At 43.9% G+C, this 16,058-nt stretch overlaps 1 protein-coding gene across 2 annotated transcripts in view; it reads right to left on the reverse strand.

Annotated features, from left to right (window-relative positions):
- Nucleotides 1-422: 422 nt before the first annotated feature.
- Nucleotides 423-16,058, reverse strand: part of LOC140735901 (bactericidal permeability-increasing protein-like) — a 65,731-nt gene continuing 50,095 nt past the window's right edge. For both annotated transcript variants that reach the window (XM_073061494.1, XM_073061495.1), the window contains exons 8-16: nt 10,312-10,403; nt 8,857-9,033; nt 6,635-6,694; nt 6,213-6,380; nt 6,044-6,111; nt 5,399-5,441; nt 4,321-4,384; nt 2,694-2,770; nt 423-1,035 (exon numbers count right to left, since the gene is read on the reverse strand). In XM_073061494.1, the coding sequence (XP_072917595.1) occupies nt 925-1,035; nt 2,694-2,770; nt 4,321-4,384; nt 5,399-5,441; nt 6,044-6,111; nt 6,213-6,380; nt 6,635-6,694; nt 8,857-9,033; nt 10,312-10,403 (860 nt within the window). In that variant the 3' untranslated portion in view covers nt 423-924. The remainder of the gene's footprint in view (nt 1,036-2,693; nt 2,771-4,320; nt 4,385-5,398; nt 5,442-6,043; nt 6,112-6,212; nt 6,381-6,634; nt 6,695-8,856; nt 9,034-10,311; nt 10,404-16,058) is intronic.

A 16,058-nucleotide genomic window follows, 5' to 3' on the forward strand; every position in this document is an offset into this window, starting at 1 on the left:
AATGGTTCTCCCACAGATATATCTTGAATAGAGAGAGTCACCCCGGCTTAGATATTTGAATGTTAATGCTGATATGAGTTAAAGAAGCCTGAAGTCCCACACCATCAGGTTCAATAACTGTTACTTCCCTTCAACCATTTCTGACCACTTTGATCATATTGAAGTAAAATGAACCTTTTTTTTGTTATAATTGTGTTTGTGATGCTGCTGCAAGTATGTTTTGCATTGCTTGTGCATAAGACAATAAATTTATCTTTGACTTTGACCTCACAAAGAACTGATGCAGGGAAGGTGGCAAATCCATAAACTCATAACTAATGCTTGTCAGGCAGAATTTGAGGAGAAGTAAATACTGTGTAAAAGAAATTGCAACTGAAAAAATGTTGCTTTGTTCTTTTTTTTAAAAAAACAACTGAGTCTGCTTTTTCTTTCATATCTTTATTTGTATACAGCTCAGCAAGAAAGTAAATGCACCGTCAACAGGAAGTTTGTAGCCTTTGTTTAATAAACAGCTCGGTATAACAAATATCCAATCACAGATATACTGAAGAACTTGCACTTCTCTCAGGTGCTCATGCAAATGTTAAACAAAATTAACCAAAAGTTTATTTTAAACCCCTTCTCAAAAAAATGAGGTCAAAAGCAGTGAAAACTTGACAGTTGCTAATGCTTGTTAGAAAGTTTTGGTTCTCCTAGAGTTAGTTATTTTTGTTTTATGTTCTTTCAACCATACACACAGGAAGACTTCAGCAGTCATTTCCTAATGGTTCATGAAAGTCTTACACAAAAGTTCATACAAAGAGAAAAAACCTGGAGATGGAGCTTAACCATAGCTTTTGTTTGTGACTGAAAACCATCAAGCTAGAAATCTGACAGAGAAAATACAGCAGCCTTATGTAAAATCTCCGCTTAGTAAGTGGCCAGTTAATCAAAATAATCAGATGTCTGGTTTTCTTTTCCTTCACAAAGCTTTGGCTGGGAGCGGCTGCTGGTTCCCAGGCGGTAACGAATATCGGTTGCAATCACCAGAATGTTCTGAAACAGTATCAAGATTACATTGTCACAAACCTGATATTCACCAGCACACGCTTTGAAGCACAGCAGCACAGTTTCAATCTACAATCAGTTTTGTGACATGCCACAATTATTTATACCTCACCATACGTAACCACAAGGCCATTCATCCCACGGCGGTTGGAACATCCCATGAAAGATTTACAATTGAATTACTTCATTTGCTCTTTCCCTATAGTTGTTAGATTACACAGCTACATCCTGTTCTCTTTTGGAATTCACTGCAGGATCAATTTCTACCACCTTTCCAGGAATGCAATGCAGATCATAAGTCACCACATAGTCTCCCTGAATCTTTGTTAATTACCCTTTGCTCTGGCTCCTGCTCATCCTTATGTTGGAAGCAATTTCTCCCACGAAACTTAACTCAAGAAGCATAGAACATTCAACAGGCCATTCAGCCTATTGGGTTGTGCCATTCCTGATGCTAATTTATACTTAATGTCCTCTTCCTGCGTGTCACCCATGTTTCTCCATTCCCTTCAAATTCATGTGTCCATCTAAAATGCTAGTAAACTCCACCAATTATCAGCTTCCACTACTACCCCGAAAAGGCACCTGTCTCTTCTGCATAAAGAAGTGCCTTTCATGAGGCCTTTAAACTTTCCCCATCTAAACTTAAAACCATCTCCTCTGCTATTTGACATTTCTACCCGGGGGAAAAGACTCTGCCTGTCTAATCTATATATGTCTCTCATAATTTTGAAAACTTCTATCAGTTCTCCTCTCAGTCTCAAACTCTGGGGAAAACAATCAATGCTCATCTAAACTTTCTTATAGCTAACACCTTCTAATGCAGACAACATTCTGGTGAACTCATCTGCATCCTTTCTACCGTTTCCACATCCTTTATATAATGGGGCAAACAGAACTGAACACAATGCTCCAAGTGAGTATTGAGTAAACTTTTACACAGTTACAGCATGTCTTCTTTACTCTTACATTTGAAGACTTCCAGCCAATCGCCCATTTGCCTTCTCCGCTCTAACAATGCCAGTTTCACCAGCCTCCTCACTGCAGCACCTCAGCCCCGGAACCATTGAGGCAGATCTCAGCATCTCCCAGAAAATCAAGTATCAGGAACTATCACAATACTCCAACTAGAGTCCAGCAGGAACAGGGTAAATGTTTGATTTTGCAATGACAATTTATTCCTGTATGCTGTGCTTTAGTATTAAAAAGAAAGATGATTTTTGATATACAGTATTTATCAATATTCTAATCAAATTCATTGAACAGGTTGCACCTTGTTGCTACTTTTGTATGCTCTGCCAATTCTTACACTGGGTTTAACTTGAAACCACAGTTAAAGTTCACTTTCCCAACAATGTTGGACTTTCTCTAACTCTAGAGAAAAGTCAACGGCACAAAACATTTAATTGTGAAGTTATTTTAAAGACATTGTGAACTGCTCACAGTCACTTTACCACCTGTCTGAACATGATGTTGAACCTCTGCACGGTGATGTTAGTATTCACAGAAAGGACAAGGAGGAGGAATAGATTCCCCTTATCCGAGTCCTCAAGGGAAATTGTTCCCTCGTGACTCTTCTTGTGACGTAACTTCATTTAAATGTCATCCATACCATTAAGTGGATTTCACATCATGCCATCACTCACCTGGTTCACCGTTAGCACTGGGTTTACAAAGTCAATGTGTTTCACAGTTGGAAGTGGAACTCCACCGACTAGTTTATCTGCAAGGAAAAGTAGGAGAGTTCTTGGTGTCATTTGCCAAACAAAAGAGTAGGCTATTCAGACCCTCATCCTGATACAGCCACTGTAGAAGAGGGCTGATGTTTTATGTCAGCACCACTCTCCTATGCAAAGCCCATCCCCAAGTATCCTTAATGAATATATATAGTGAGTGAGTCTCCACAACACTCGTGTAGAGAAGCCCCTCAAGGGGAAGAAGTTTCTTATCATTGTTGTTATTTCAAGACTGTGAACACCCACCTCCCCACCCCCTCGCCCAACCCGGATCTGGATCATCCCTACTTCTCTACCCTGTAAGAACTTCAGACATTTCATTAAGATCATCTCATGTTCTTTCAAATTCTAGAGAGTACAGACCCACCCTGCTCAATCTCTCCTCATAGGACAATCCCAATCCCCCAGGAATTAATCCGGTAAACCTTTGTTACACAGCCTCTTTTGCATGTATAGCGTTCCTTATGCAGAGAGATCAGGACTCTACGCAACTATCCCAGGCGAGCTCTCTCACCAGCACCATACAGAATTACCATGAGAATTCTACACTCTTGTCCCATATCCACCTTAAAGGCCAGCATATCACTTTACTACTTAATTGACCCTGCAGCTGCACTTCAGCCTTCAGCAGTTGGTGTATGAGCACCCAAGGTTTCTCTGAACCCCAATATCTTTCAGTGTCTCTGCCTTTAATAAATACTCTGCTTTCTAAGTTTCCAACATAATTATTCCATTTTAATTATTTCCACTACTCACCACCAATCCACCCACAGTTCTGTGTCTCACCAATAGACCCACAATTCTCTTTACATGCCAGATGACTCTATGACTAATTTTTTCTAACTTTTTTAAAAACTCTATTTGGTGAAGAATGGAGCTACTTTGAAGGTCATGTTAAGTTAACCTGTTTATCAGAAAACTGACAGGATCATGGTCAATGGTGGCTATTCCTGTCACTGCTCCCTTTTGATGTCAATGGACTTAGCAAGAATCAGAACCGTTGTTGCATCTGATCCCACTTGAACTAAAATCATGCCAGTCAGTCAGTAAAATCTTGCATTGGCATATCAAAGTCTCAGAATAAGAACATGATTTCCTGCAGAAATAATGGGCAAAGCTTATTTTCCTGGATTAGAATTAATGATATAAATGCTCTGAGGAAATTTGTAGCACTGCCTACTCGACTCCCGCAGTCATACAGCATGGAGACAGGTCTTTTCATGCCCAAGACGTGTGTTCAAGCTAATGCCATTTTGCATCACTGGGCCGATTATCCTCAAAGATCAACTACCTGTCCACACCTTTCTTAAATGTATCTCATCAACCACTTCCTCCGGCAACTGAATCCATATATCAACCAACAGCTCTGCCCTCAGATTCTTATTAAACCTTTCATCTCTAACCTTAAAACTATGTCTTCTAGTTTTTGATTTCCCAACCATACAAATGAAGGTGGCTCACTCTACCTATCTCCCTCAAAGTTTCTATCCCACTCTTCGATGTTGGATATTCCAAAGGGTATCTGTCATGGACTTACCGTTGACTTTTGGTAACACCACTGCTCTTATTACAATCTTGATTAACAGTTGCAGGCCAGTCACCTTCAACAAGACAAAGTAAGAGTAAAGGAGTGAAGGAAGTTTAAGTGTGCCGGAATAACGTAAAGTTGATAGAAGGGAGCTTTTTACAGCATTGCTGAGGGACAGCTGGAGCCGACAACCTGAAGACTCAGACATCCCAGCAGATCTTCACTGTTGTACTTCTCGTGGGCTCCAGAGCTGGAACGTCAGTGGACAGGGGAATTTGGGCAGTGGACCTGAGTCAGCTTACAACTGACTATATTTATTTCAGTGCAGAGGAATGGCTCATTGGGCAACAGGCCAGTTTTAGCCAATTGAGAGTCAGAGTCAGGACAGTGGATGGAATGGTCTACCATGAGGAGGTGGAAGAGCTTGAGGTCTGGTGCCAGGGAGATAATTTCTTCCTCAATATCAGCTAGACGAAGTACAGGGAAACCTGCACATCTGCAGCACAGCAGTTTCAAACTCCTGAGAGTGCACACCTCACATAATCTCTCATGGTTCCAGAACACGTCCTCCACTGAAAAGAAAGCTCTCCACTTTCAGAGGAGGCTGAAGAGAGCTGGACTGTGCACATCTACACTAACAACCTTCTACAGATGGGCAGTGGAGAGCATCCTAACCTGCTGTGTCACTGTGAGGTGTGGAAACTGCAGTGCTCTACAACAGGTAATTAAAACTGCCCAGGTATGACTGGCACCAGCCTACCCAACATCAGGGATGTATATACAAAAAGGTGCAATGTTATTCTTGCTGTCAGTGAAGGAAGGGATGTATCTGCCCCAAATATTGTGATGAGACATTCTGATTAGGCCCAGAACTGCTCTTTCCTCTTAGTACATGTTGCATTGTGGGGTACTGAGGTTGTGGGGTACCATGGATTCTGCTGACTAAGCTGCCGAATCATTACACTGAGTAAGTTGTAGTAACATGTTGCCTGTCTAAAGGTATTACTTCGATGAAAATTCAATTTGTATTGAAGAATTAAACTCATGTCAAACAAACAATATCTAAAATGTGAAAAGAGATTCTTACCGGAACAGGGCCCACTCTAGAATGTCCAAGAGACAATTTCAGGCTATACAAAAGCAAAGCAGAAGAGCAGAACATGATTATATCACAAAGGAAGTTGTCAGCAACTCTGGTTTTAACAATGCTGATGCAGTCTGACTTTAAACTCTTTCAGTTGCTGAAGGCACATATAACAAATAAACTGGAAATTTTGACCTGCACTGAATTGTTTGATTGGAAAGGATGTGATAAAGATCACAGGTATGTTCCAGTCAAAACATTTGATCATGTTATCTATTCCAACTTTATTTAAATATGACTTTTCAAGCAAGGCTCAATCTGGTACTTCAGATGGATATTAAAGTTTTTTGGCACTTGGCAAATGAAGAGCAGTTAGCTCTTCTAGGATGTATCTGACCAATGTTTATCCTTTAATGACAAGGAACTTCAAGCATTGCTAAAATAGATTGAGTGGTAATTACTTCACTCTGCATGAACTGACGCCATGTTCCGTTACTGAACTGAGGGCATGAACAGCCTTTCGAATACAAGTTAGTTAAAAAAAAAATGGTGGTAATTATTTTGTCCTGCACAAACCAAAACAATGCTCCCTACGCTAATGTCTGAGGGCACGAACGGTATTTCAAGTGCAAGTTTGCTTCTCCTTACTGATTCAGTATTACAGATCCAATCAGTTTCATCCCTGAGATACCGACCTTCGCGGAGACACTTGCATCCTGCAAAAGTCCAAAACCACAAAGAAAAATTCCAATGACAAACAGCTTTATCAAAACGTGAGATGCTTTACAGAGGGGAAAAAAAAAATCTTAGTACTTACAATGTTCAGGACAAAAAGTGATACAAGCGATGAGTTTGGGAGGATCACTAATACATCAAGGGCACCACATGCCTGAATGGTGATGCTGTTATTTGCAGCCCTCAGAACTGGTGGCTTAGTAGCTTTGAGGTTCATTATCATGTTCATGTTAGGATAGAGCTTTTGCAGCTGTGTGGAAAGATAAGCTATTAATATTTGTCTGCATGATTAACTTTCTTCTGCGTAGAATATGCCCGATCTTTAAGCATACCAGCATTTTATGTTTTTTTAAAAATATATTTCAGGTTTCCAGAATCTGTAGTGGTAATGCTCATCCTTCTCACCGTGCCGTAAGGTGCAAAGAATCAATGATCCGGTGAGCTGGCTTGGCAGAAGCCCCTGTTGATATCAGACAAGGGCACGCAAACTCATGAAACACTTACCCGAGGCATGATTAAACCGAAGGACTTTGTGTTTAATCTGAATGGTGACTCTTTCGGGACCTGGGGAAAACAGAAAACAATTAGCAAACTTTGCTTTGTTTTAGATAGAAACATAGAAAACCTACAGCACAATATAGACCCTTCAGCCCACAAAGCTGTACCGAACATGTCCTTACCTGAGAAATTACCTAGGGTTACCCATAGCTCTCTATTTTTCTGAGCTCCATGTACCTGTCCAGGAGTCTCTTAAAAGACCCTATCGTATCCTCCTCCACCATAGTTGCCTGCAGCCCATTCTACACACTCATCACTCTCTATGTAAAAAACTTACCCCTGACATCTCCTCTGTACTTGCTTCCAAGCACCTTAAAACTGTGCCCTCTCATGCTAGCCATTTCAGCCCTGGGAAAAAGCCTCTGACTATCCACACGGTCAATGCCTCTCATAATCTTATACACCTCTATCAGGTCACCTCTCATCCTCCATTGCTGCAAGGAGAAAAGGCTAAGTTCACTCAACCTATTCTCATAAGGCATGCTCCCCAATCCAGGCAACATCCTTGTAAATCTCCTCTGCACGTTTTCAATGGTTTCCACATCCCTCCTGTAGTGAGGCGACCAGAACTGAGCACAGTACAGTGTGATTATGTAATCACACAGTCTTCAGTTCTGAGGAGGGATTTGGAAACAACTGCAGACTGCATTAGGAGAGGGACAATTACCAGGTGGAAAGCTGCAGTGACCAAGTTTTTGGCACTGAATCTTGTTTGGTGGCTCAGAAGTGAATGGGGGCTAGTAGGAGAGAAATGGTGATAGGGCAGTTCAGGGACCAGACAGGAGGTTGTGTGGATGTGAAAGAGACTTCCAGATGATATGTTGCCTTCCAAATGCCAGGGGTCAGGGATACCTCTGATTAAGTACACCTCAGTCTTAAGGGGGAGTATAAGCAGCTGGAAGTTGTCGTACATAATGGTTCCAACAACATGGCTAGGATGAGGCCCTGCAAAGTGAAGCTAGGGAGTTGGGTAGGAAGCTGAAAAGCAGGATCTCAAGGGTAGTAATCTCTGGATTGCTGCCTGTGCCATGTGCCAGTGAGGGCAAGAATGGGATGACTTGGCAGTTGAACGTGTGGCTGAAGAACTGGTGAAGTGGGAATCATTTCACCATTTGTGGATCATTGGGAAGACATGACCAGTAAAAAAGGGATGAGTTACACCTGAACTCAAGGAGGACCAATATCCTTGAGAGCAGGTTTGTTCGGGCTGTTAGGGAGAGGTTAAACTAGTTTGACGGGGTGGGGGGGGGGGGGGGGTTGGTGGAGCAATTGGTGTTAGGATACATGAAGCATGCAGTGAGAATGTAAGGAAGGATAGGCCATTGATAGGACATAATTGCAGTTGGTTGGAAGAGTTGAAATGTGCCATTTTTACTGAAGAATTATCAGGGACAAGGGTGATAACTTAGACCATGGGTCAATACATGGAATTATGACATTGTAGCCATTATGGAAACCTAGTTGTCATAAGGGCAGGAATGATTACTGGATATTTCGGGCTTCGATATTTCAAAAGGGACAGGGAGGGATTTAAAGGAGGTGGGAGAGTGGCATTGCTAATCACAGCTGCAGAAATGGAGGACATTGTAGAGGGGTTGTCTGCTGAGACAGTGTAGGGGTGGAAAGTCACACTATTGGAAGTATTCTATAGACCTATTCCCCCGTCCTCACCCACCCCAATAGCAAGCGATGCTGAGGAGCAGATCAGGAGGTAGATTTGGAAAAGGTGCAGAAATAACAGTTATTGTCATTGGTGACATCAACTTTCCTAATATTGACTGACACCTTGTTAGTGCAAAAGGTTTGGATGGGGCAACATTGCTTCAATGTACCTCAGAAGGATCACCAATGCACTATGTAGAGGTAGACATCAAATGACTATAGAGAGGCCATACTAGTACAAGGCAAAGAACCAGTCAGGTGACAAATTTCTCAGTGGGTGGGCACTTTGGAGACAAAGGCAAATTTTGGAGAGAATGAATCTTCAAAAGAGCTATCCAGTCCAAATTTGGAGTAATTGTGACCACAAGGCAGGTAATGCTTTAGTTCTGCATCTCTTCACTGCGTGGCAGCATTTGTTTCCAGTGACACCCACTCCTGCCTGTGAGAAAGATAACCTTGTACTTGCTGACCAATACATCAGGTGGTGAAAGACAGTCTCTACTCACCATATGATCTGTAATCTTCATTTGCAAAGCTCCAGCTTTCTGAAACACAAATCCTGCTGAATTAGCCAGGAAATCGGATATTCCCAAGTACAGCATGTGATTGCTTTGACTGGGGAGGCTGACTGGAGGTGGCTGGAAGGGAGGTTCTTTGTGATGTCCCACTCTGTAAACTTCACCCTATAAAAAGAATTAGATATCAAATGCCAGGTACAGGAGAATGCAGGCCCATAAAATGCTATTTAACCAATGCTTGTCCATTCCTGGTTTTCCCCACTATCCATGACATGCCCTCTTCTCACAGCTACCTTAGGGAGGAGGTACAGAAGCCTGAAGTCCCACACCACCAGGTCCCACAACTATTTCCTTCAACCATCTGGCTTCTGAACCTCAAACAAAAGAAAATCTGTAGATGCTGGAAATCCAAGCAACACACACAAAATGCTGGAGGAACTCAGCAGGCCAGGCAGCATCTATGGGAAAAAGTACAGTTGACACTTTGGGCTGAGATCCTTCGGCAGGACTGGAGGAAAGAAAACCCCTAGGAGTAGATTTAAAAGGTGGGGGAGGGGAAAGAGAAACACAAGGTGATAGGTGAAACTGGGAGGGGAGGGATGAAGCAAAGAGCTGGGAAGTTGATTGGTGAAAGGGTTACAGGGCTGCAGAAGTGGGAGTCTGATAGGAGAGGACAGAAAGCCATGGAAGAAAGAAAAGGGTGGAGGAATACCAGAGGGAGGCGATGGGTAGGCAAGGAGATAAGGTGGGAGAGGGAAAAAGGAATGGGGAATGGTGAAGTGGGGGTTGCATTACCGGAAGTTCGAGAAGTCGATGTTCATGCCATCAGGTTGGAGGTTACCCAGTGGGAATATAAGGTGTTGCTCCTCCAACCTGAGTGTGGCCTCATCGCGACAGTGGAGGAGGCCACGGACTGACATGTTGAAATGGGAATGGGAAGTGGAATTAAAATGGGTGGGCACTGAAAGATTCCACTGTTTCTGGTGGTCAGAGCGTAGGTGCTCGGTGAAACGGTCTCCCAATCTAAATCGGAGTCTCACCGATATACAGAAGGCCGCACCGGAAGCATTGGATACAGTACTCACAGGTGAAATGTCGCCTCACCTGAAAGGACTGTTTGGGGCCCTGGATGGTGGTGAGGGAGTAGGTGTAGGGGCAGGTGTAGCACTTGTTCTGCTTGCAGGGATAAGTGCCAGGAGGGAGATCGGTGGGGAGGGACAAATGGACAAGGGAGTCACATAGGGAGAGATCGCTGTAGAAAGCAGAAAGTGGGGGTAGGGAAAGATGTTCTTGGTGGTGGAATCCCAATGGAGGTGGTGGGAGTTCCAAAGAATTATGTGCTGGACGTGGAGGCTGGTGAAGTGGTAGGTGAAAAATAATTAATTGCCACTCCATTTAACCTGTCTTACATCTCCCTCTCTCTTTCCCGTTGTCAATGCATACCTTAAAATCCAGGTCCATGGCATTGGATGTGAATTTAATTTGATTAACCAGAGAATAGTCAACCTCAGCGAAGTTATTAAGGCGGAAAGATACTGAGAACATAAAGGGAAAAGAGCATTAAACTTCAGATTGTACTGCATTAAACATTATTATCCTAAGCATGGTCACATTACACCATTGAACATCTTGCTTATTCATTACTGAACTACGGAGTCCTGTATCTCTCAGCAGCTTGATCAAAGCCAACAGGTTTATAGAGCTATGGAGAGCCAAATGGAGACACAAGAGACTGCTGATTCTGGAATCTGGAACTCCACACAACGCGCTGACGGAACTCAATGGGTCGGCAGAGTCAAGAAGAAGGGTCTTGACACTAAACATCTTCCTTCCAGCAGCCCAATTGAATCAGGAGCACGAGAGGAGGCAACTCTCGTGATTTAACCCCTCAAGGTTTAAAAAGGCTGTTTCTGGCGGTCCAATCAAATAGCAATTCATTAACAAGATAAAATAAAAATAAGGCAGGAACAAGTGCGGCAGCCATTGTGTAAATCAACTAGTGTCAGATGGTGGGGGTGGGAGGCTTTGACTCATCCAGCTTGTGCAAGGTACGTATCTGATAAATATCCTTTTAATTCTTCGTTCTCCAGTGAGAATGGATCCAGAAGCTGTGTTGTGTTCTTGTGTGAGATGTGGGAATTCTGGGAGACCTCCAGCCACAGGTGGACCTCCAGGTGCACCGAGCAGTAGCTCCTCAGAGAACGTTAAGGAACTGGAACTGCAGCTTGATGACCTTCAGCTCACGTGGGAAACTGAGGAGGTGATAGATCGGAGCTACAGGAAAATCATCACCCCTAAGCTGCAGGAGGCTGTCAGGAGAAGGAAAGGAAATGGGCAGAGTGCTCCTGTAGCCATTCCCGTCGGTAATAAGTATACTGCTTTTTGATACTGTTTGGGGGGGGGGGGAAGCTACAGATCTCCGGCACTGTGGATCAGAAGGTGGGGCAGAGTGATAGAGGATTCCGTAGTGTGAGCAGACGTGAGGTTCTGTGCACACAATAGAGACACAGAGATAGTATGTTGTCTTCCAGCTACCAGTGTCAGGGATGTCTTGGGTCGGGTCCAGGGCATTCCAAAGGGGGAGGGTGAGCAGCCAGAAGTTGTGATACATTGACATTGGTAGGGAAAGAGAGTGGGTCCTGAAGAGGGTAGAAATAGGATGATTTGGCAGATAAATGTGGAGCTGAGGAACTGGTGCAGGGGGCAGGGTTTCAGATTTCTGGATCATTGGAATCTCTTTGAGGGGTGGGGAAGGTATGACCTGTACAAAAAGGCCAGGTTACACCTGAACATAGAACATAGAATAGTACAGCACATTACAGGCCCTTCGGCCCACAATGTTGTGCCAACCCTCAAACCCTGCCTCTCATATAAGCCCCACCTTAAATTCCTCCATATACCTGACTAGTAGTCTCTTAAACTTCACTAGTGTATCTGCCTCCACCACTGACTCAGGCAGTGCATTCCACACACCAACCACTCTGAGTGAAAAACCTTCCTCTAATATTCCCCTTGAACTTCCCTCCCCTTACCTTAAAGCCATGTCCTCTTGTACTGAGCAGTGGTGCCCTGGGGAAGGGGCGCTGGCTGTCCACTCTGTCTATTCCTCTGACCCTGAGGGGGACCGATGTCTGGTGAGCAGTTTTGCGAGGGTTGTGGAGTGATAGGGCTGAGCATTGGACAGTTGGTATATAAGCAGAATCAGAGTGTGGTGAGGTTGTCAGGAAGGACAGGCAGATGCTGGGGCAAAATTGCAGTCAGTGGGATGCATTAAAATGTAACATGGGGCCAAAATCAAAAAAGTTTGGTGAATACAGGACTGAAGGTGTTATATTTGAATGCTCGCAAAATAAGGAATAAAGTAGATGATCTTGTAGCGCAGTTAAGAGGTTGGCAGATATGATGATGTGAGCATTACTGAGTTGTGGCTGAAAGAAGATCATAGTTGGGAACTTAACATCCTAGGATGCACATTGTATCAAAAGGACAGGTAGGCACACAAGGTGGGGGCATGGCTCTGTTGGTAAAAAAAATGAAATCAAATCCTTAGGGAGAGATGACATGGCATCATCAGATGTAGAATCCTCTTGGGTAGAGGCAAGAAAACTCTAAGGGTAAAAAGATCCTGATGGGAGTTATACTATATACAGGCCCCCAAACAGTGGCCGGGATTGGGGCTATGAATTACACTGGGAGATAGAAACTACATGTCACAACAGTCGGGGGGGGTTTCAACATGCAGGTAGGTTGGGAAAATCAGATTCATGCTGATTTTGGCTCCCAAGAGAGAGAATTTGAACAAGATAGCTTTTTAGAGCAGCTTGTAGTCGAGCCCACAACGGGATCAGCTATTCTGGATTGGGTGTTGTGGGTAATGAACCAGATTTGATTAGGGAGCTTGAGGTAAAGGAACGCTGAGGTGTCAGTGATCATAAGTATGATAGAATTCACCCTGAAATTTGAGAAGGTAAAACTAAAGTCAAAAGGAGTATTACAGTGGAGTAAAATGTCATTAGAGACATGAGAGAGGAGTTGGCTAAAATTAATAGGAAGGGGACAGTGGAGCTGCAGGAAAGATATTAACGTGGATAGAGCATTGACTGATGGGAAAGTGCTGGTGACCAGTGGTGTTCTGCAGGGGTCAGTCTGGGGATTGATTTTCTTTTCACGTTATATGTCAATTATTTGAATGATGGAATTCATAGCTTTGTGGCCAAGTTGCGGACGATTTAAAGATAGGTGGAGGGGCAGGTGGTGTTAAGGAAGCAGAGAGGCTGCAGAAGGACTTAGACAAATTGGAAAAATGGGCAAAGATGGAATTTACAGTGCTGGGAAGTGTATGGACATACACTTTGGTAGAAGAAGTAAAAGTGTAGACTACTTTCTAAATAGGAAGAATTTTTTTTAAATCCAAGGTGCAAAGGGACTTGGGAGTCCTTGTGCAGGGTTCCCTGAAGGTTAATTTGCAGGTTGAGTCTGTTGTGAGGAAGGCAAATGCAATGTTAGCATTCATTTCAAGAGGACTAGAATATAAAAGGCAAGGATTGTAATGTTGAAGCTTTATAAAGTACTGATAAGGCCTCTTTTAGAGTAATGTGATGCAATTTTGGGTCCCTTATCTAAGAAAGGATGTGCTGACATAGAAGAGGGTTCAAATGATGTTCACAAAAATGATTTTGGGAATGAATAGCTTATCATCTGAGGAGTGTTTGCTGACTCTAGACCTGTAGTCAACTAGCATTTAATGAGGGGGAATCTCATTGAAACCTATCAAATGTTGAAATTCCTAGATAGACTGGATGTGAAGAGGATGTATCCCATAGTGGGAGAGTCTAGGACCAGAGAGCACAGCCTTAGAATGGAGGTATGTCAATTTAGAATGGAGATGTGGGGGAGTTTCTTTAGCCAAAGCATGGTGAATCTGTGGAATTCAGTGCCACAGGTGGTTGTGGAGGCCAGGTCACTGGGTGCATTTAAGGTGGAGTTTGATAGATCTTTGACAAGTCAGGGTGTGAAAGATTACAGGGAGAAGGCAAGAGGATGGGGTTGAGAGGGAAATTGACCAGCCATGATCAAATGGTGGAGAAAAGTTGATGAGCCAAATGGCCTAATTCTGCTCCTATCTCTTATGGACTTGTGGCCTTGTCTTATGCAACAGACACAACATGTTGGATGAACTCAGCGGGTCAGGCACCATTCAGCAGTAAATGAATAAATCGTTGACGGTTCAGGCTGAGACCCTTCAGAATGACTGGAAAGGAAGGGGGAAGATGCCAGAACAAGAGGTGGGGGGGATGAAGGAGGACAAGCTGGGAGGTGATAGATGAAGCTTGGTGGATGGAGTGAAGTTAGAAGCTGGGAGGTGATAGATGAAGCTTGGTGGGTGGAGGAGGGGGAGTGAAGTTAGAAGCTGGGAGGTGATAGATGAAGCTTGGTGGGTGGAGGAGGGGGAGTGAAGTTAGAAGCTGGGAGGTGATAAGTGGAAAAGGGAAAAGGCTGGAGAAGAAGAGATCTGATAGGAGAGGAGAGTGGATCATGGGAGAAAGAGGAGGAGGCTGGGCACCAGGGCAAGGTGAAGAAGAGGTAAGAGGCCAGAATGTGGAAATGAACAAGAGGGTAGGGGTAGGGGGAAAAATTAACAGAAGCTGAAAAAAACAATGTTTATGCCATCAGGTTGGAAGCTACCTTGACTGAATATGAGGTGTTGCTCCTCCACCCCAAGAGTGGCCTCATTGTAGCAGAAGAGGAGGCCATGGACAACGTGTCAGAAAGGGGATAGGAATTGAAATGGTTGGCCACCAGGATATTCCAGTTTTTACAGATAGAGCTGAGATGCTCATCAAAGCGCTCTCCCAATATACATTAACTCTCGTCAATATAGAGGGGGGTCATCAAGAGCAGCAGATATGGAAGTTGACCCTAACAGATTCTCAGGTGAAGTATTGCCTCACCTCAAATGTCTGTTTGGGGCCCTGAATCAAGATAAGGGAGGAGGTAAACAGGAAGGTGTAATACTTCTGCCACCTGCAGGGATAAGTGCCAGGAGGGAGATTAGTGGGGGGGACAAATGGACAAGGAAATGATGGACGGTGCAATCTCTGTGGAAAGCGGAGAGTAAAGATGTGTTTGGTGGTAGGGTCCCATTGAAGATAACGGATGTAATGGAGAATGTGTTGGATCACGGGGTGATATTTTAGGACAAAAGGAAACTCTATCTCTGTTAATGCAACAGGAATATTGGGTGAGTGTGGATGTCTGGGAAAGCAAGGAGATGCAGGTGAGGGAAGCATCAATGGTGGAGGAAGGGAAACCCTGTCCTTTGAAGAGCGAGGACACCTCTGATGTTCTCAAAAGGAAAGCCTCATCCTGGGATCAAATGTGGCAGAAACAAAGGAACTGAGAAAAGGGAATGGCATTTTTACAGGAGACACGGTGTGAAAGGAGGTTTAGGCAAGATAGTTATGGGAATTGGTGCATTTATAAAAGATGTCAGTAGACAGTTTGTCTCCGGTGATGGAGACAGAGATCGAGAAAGCAGTGAGAACTGTAGAAATGGACCAAGTGAAGTTAAGGACAGGGTGAAAGTTGGAGGCAAAGTTGATGAACTTGACAAGCTCAGCATGGGTGCATGAAGCAGCAGCAATGCAGTTGTCAGTGCGGCACAGAAAGATTTGGGGAACATGACCAGGGACGGCTTGGAACATGGATTGTTCTACATAGGCAATGAAGAAACAAGCGCAGCTGGGGCCCATGGCTACACCTTGAGTTTGGAGAAAGGGGGAGGAACCAAAAGAAATTGTTGAGGGTGACGACCAGCTCTGCCAGATTGAGGGGGTGGGTGGTGGAGGGGAACTGGTCTGATCCATTGTCAAGAAAGAAATGGAGAACTTTTAAGTCCTTCTTGATGGGGGATAGAAGTGTAGAGGAACTGGACATCCACAGTGACAATCAGACAGTCAGGACCAGGCAACTGAAAGTTGTTGAGGAGATTGAGAGCATGTGTAGTGTTGTGAATACAGGTGAGATATCTGTCCACCTCTCCCGATAGACGCTACCTGACCTGCTGAGAGTCTACAGAGTTTTGTTTGCTGGTTTACAGAGCCGGCTGTGTCGCATCAATCAGGTATTTCTAGGTTAGATTCCAAATCAATGTTGAGTTATTTGGATGCTGTCAGGATGCAATAGATCTT

The sequence above is a fragment of the Hemitrygon akajei genome, chromosome 11 (assembly GCF_048418815.1).
Source record: "Hemitrygon akajei chromosome 11, sHemAka1.3, whole genome shotgun sequence".
In the NCBI taxonomy this organism is placed as follows: domain Eukaryota; kingdom Metazoa; phylum Chordata; class Chondrichthyes; order Myliobatiformes; family Dasyatidae; genus Hemitrygon; species Hemitrygon akajei.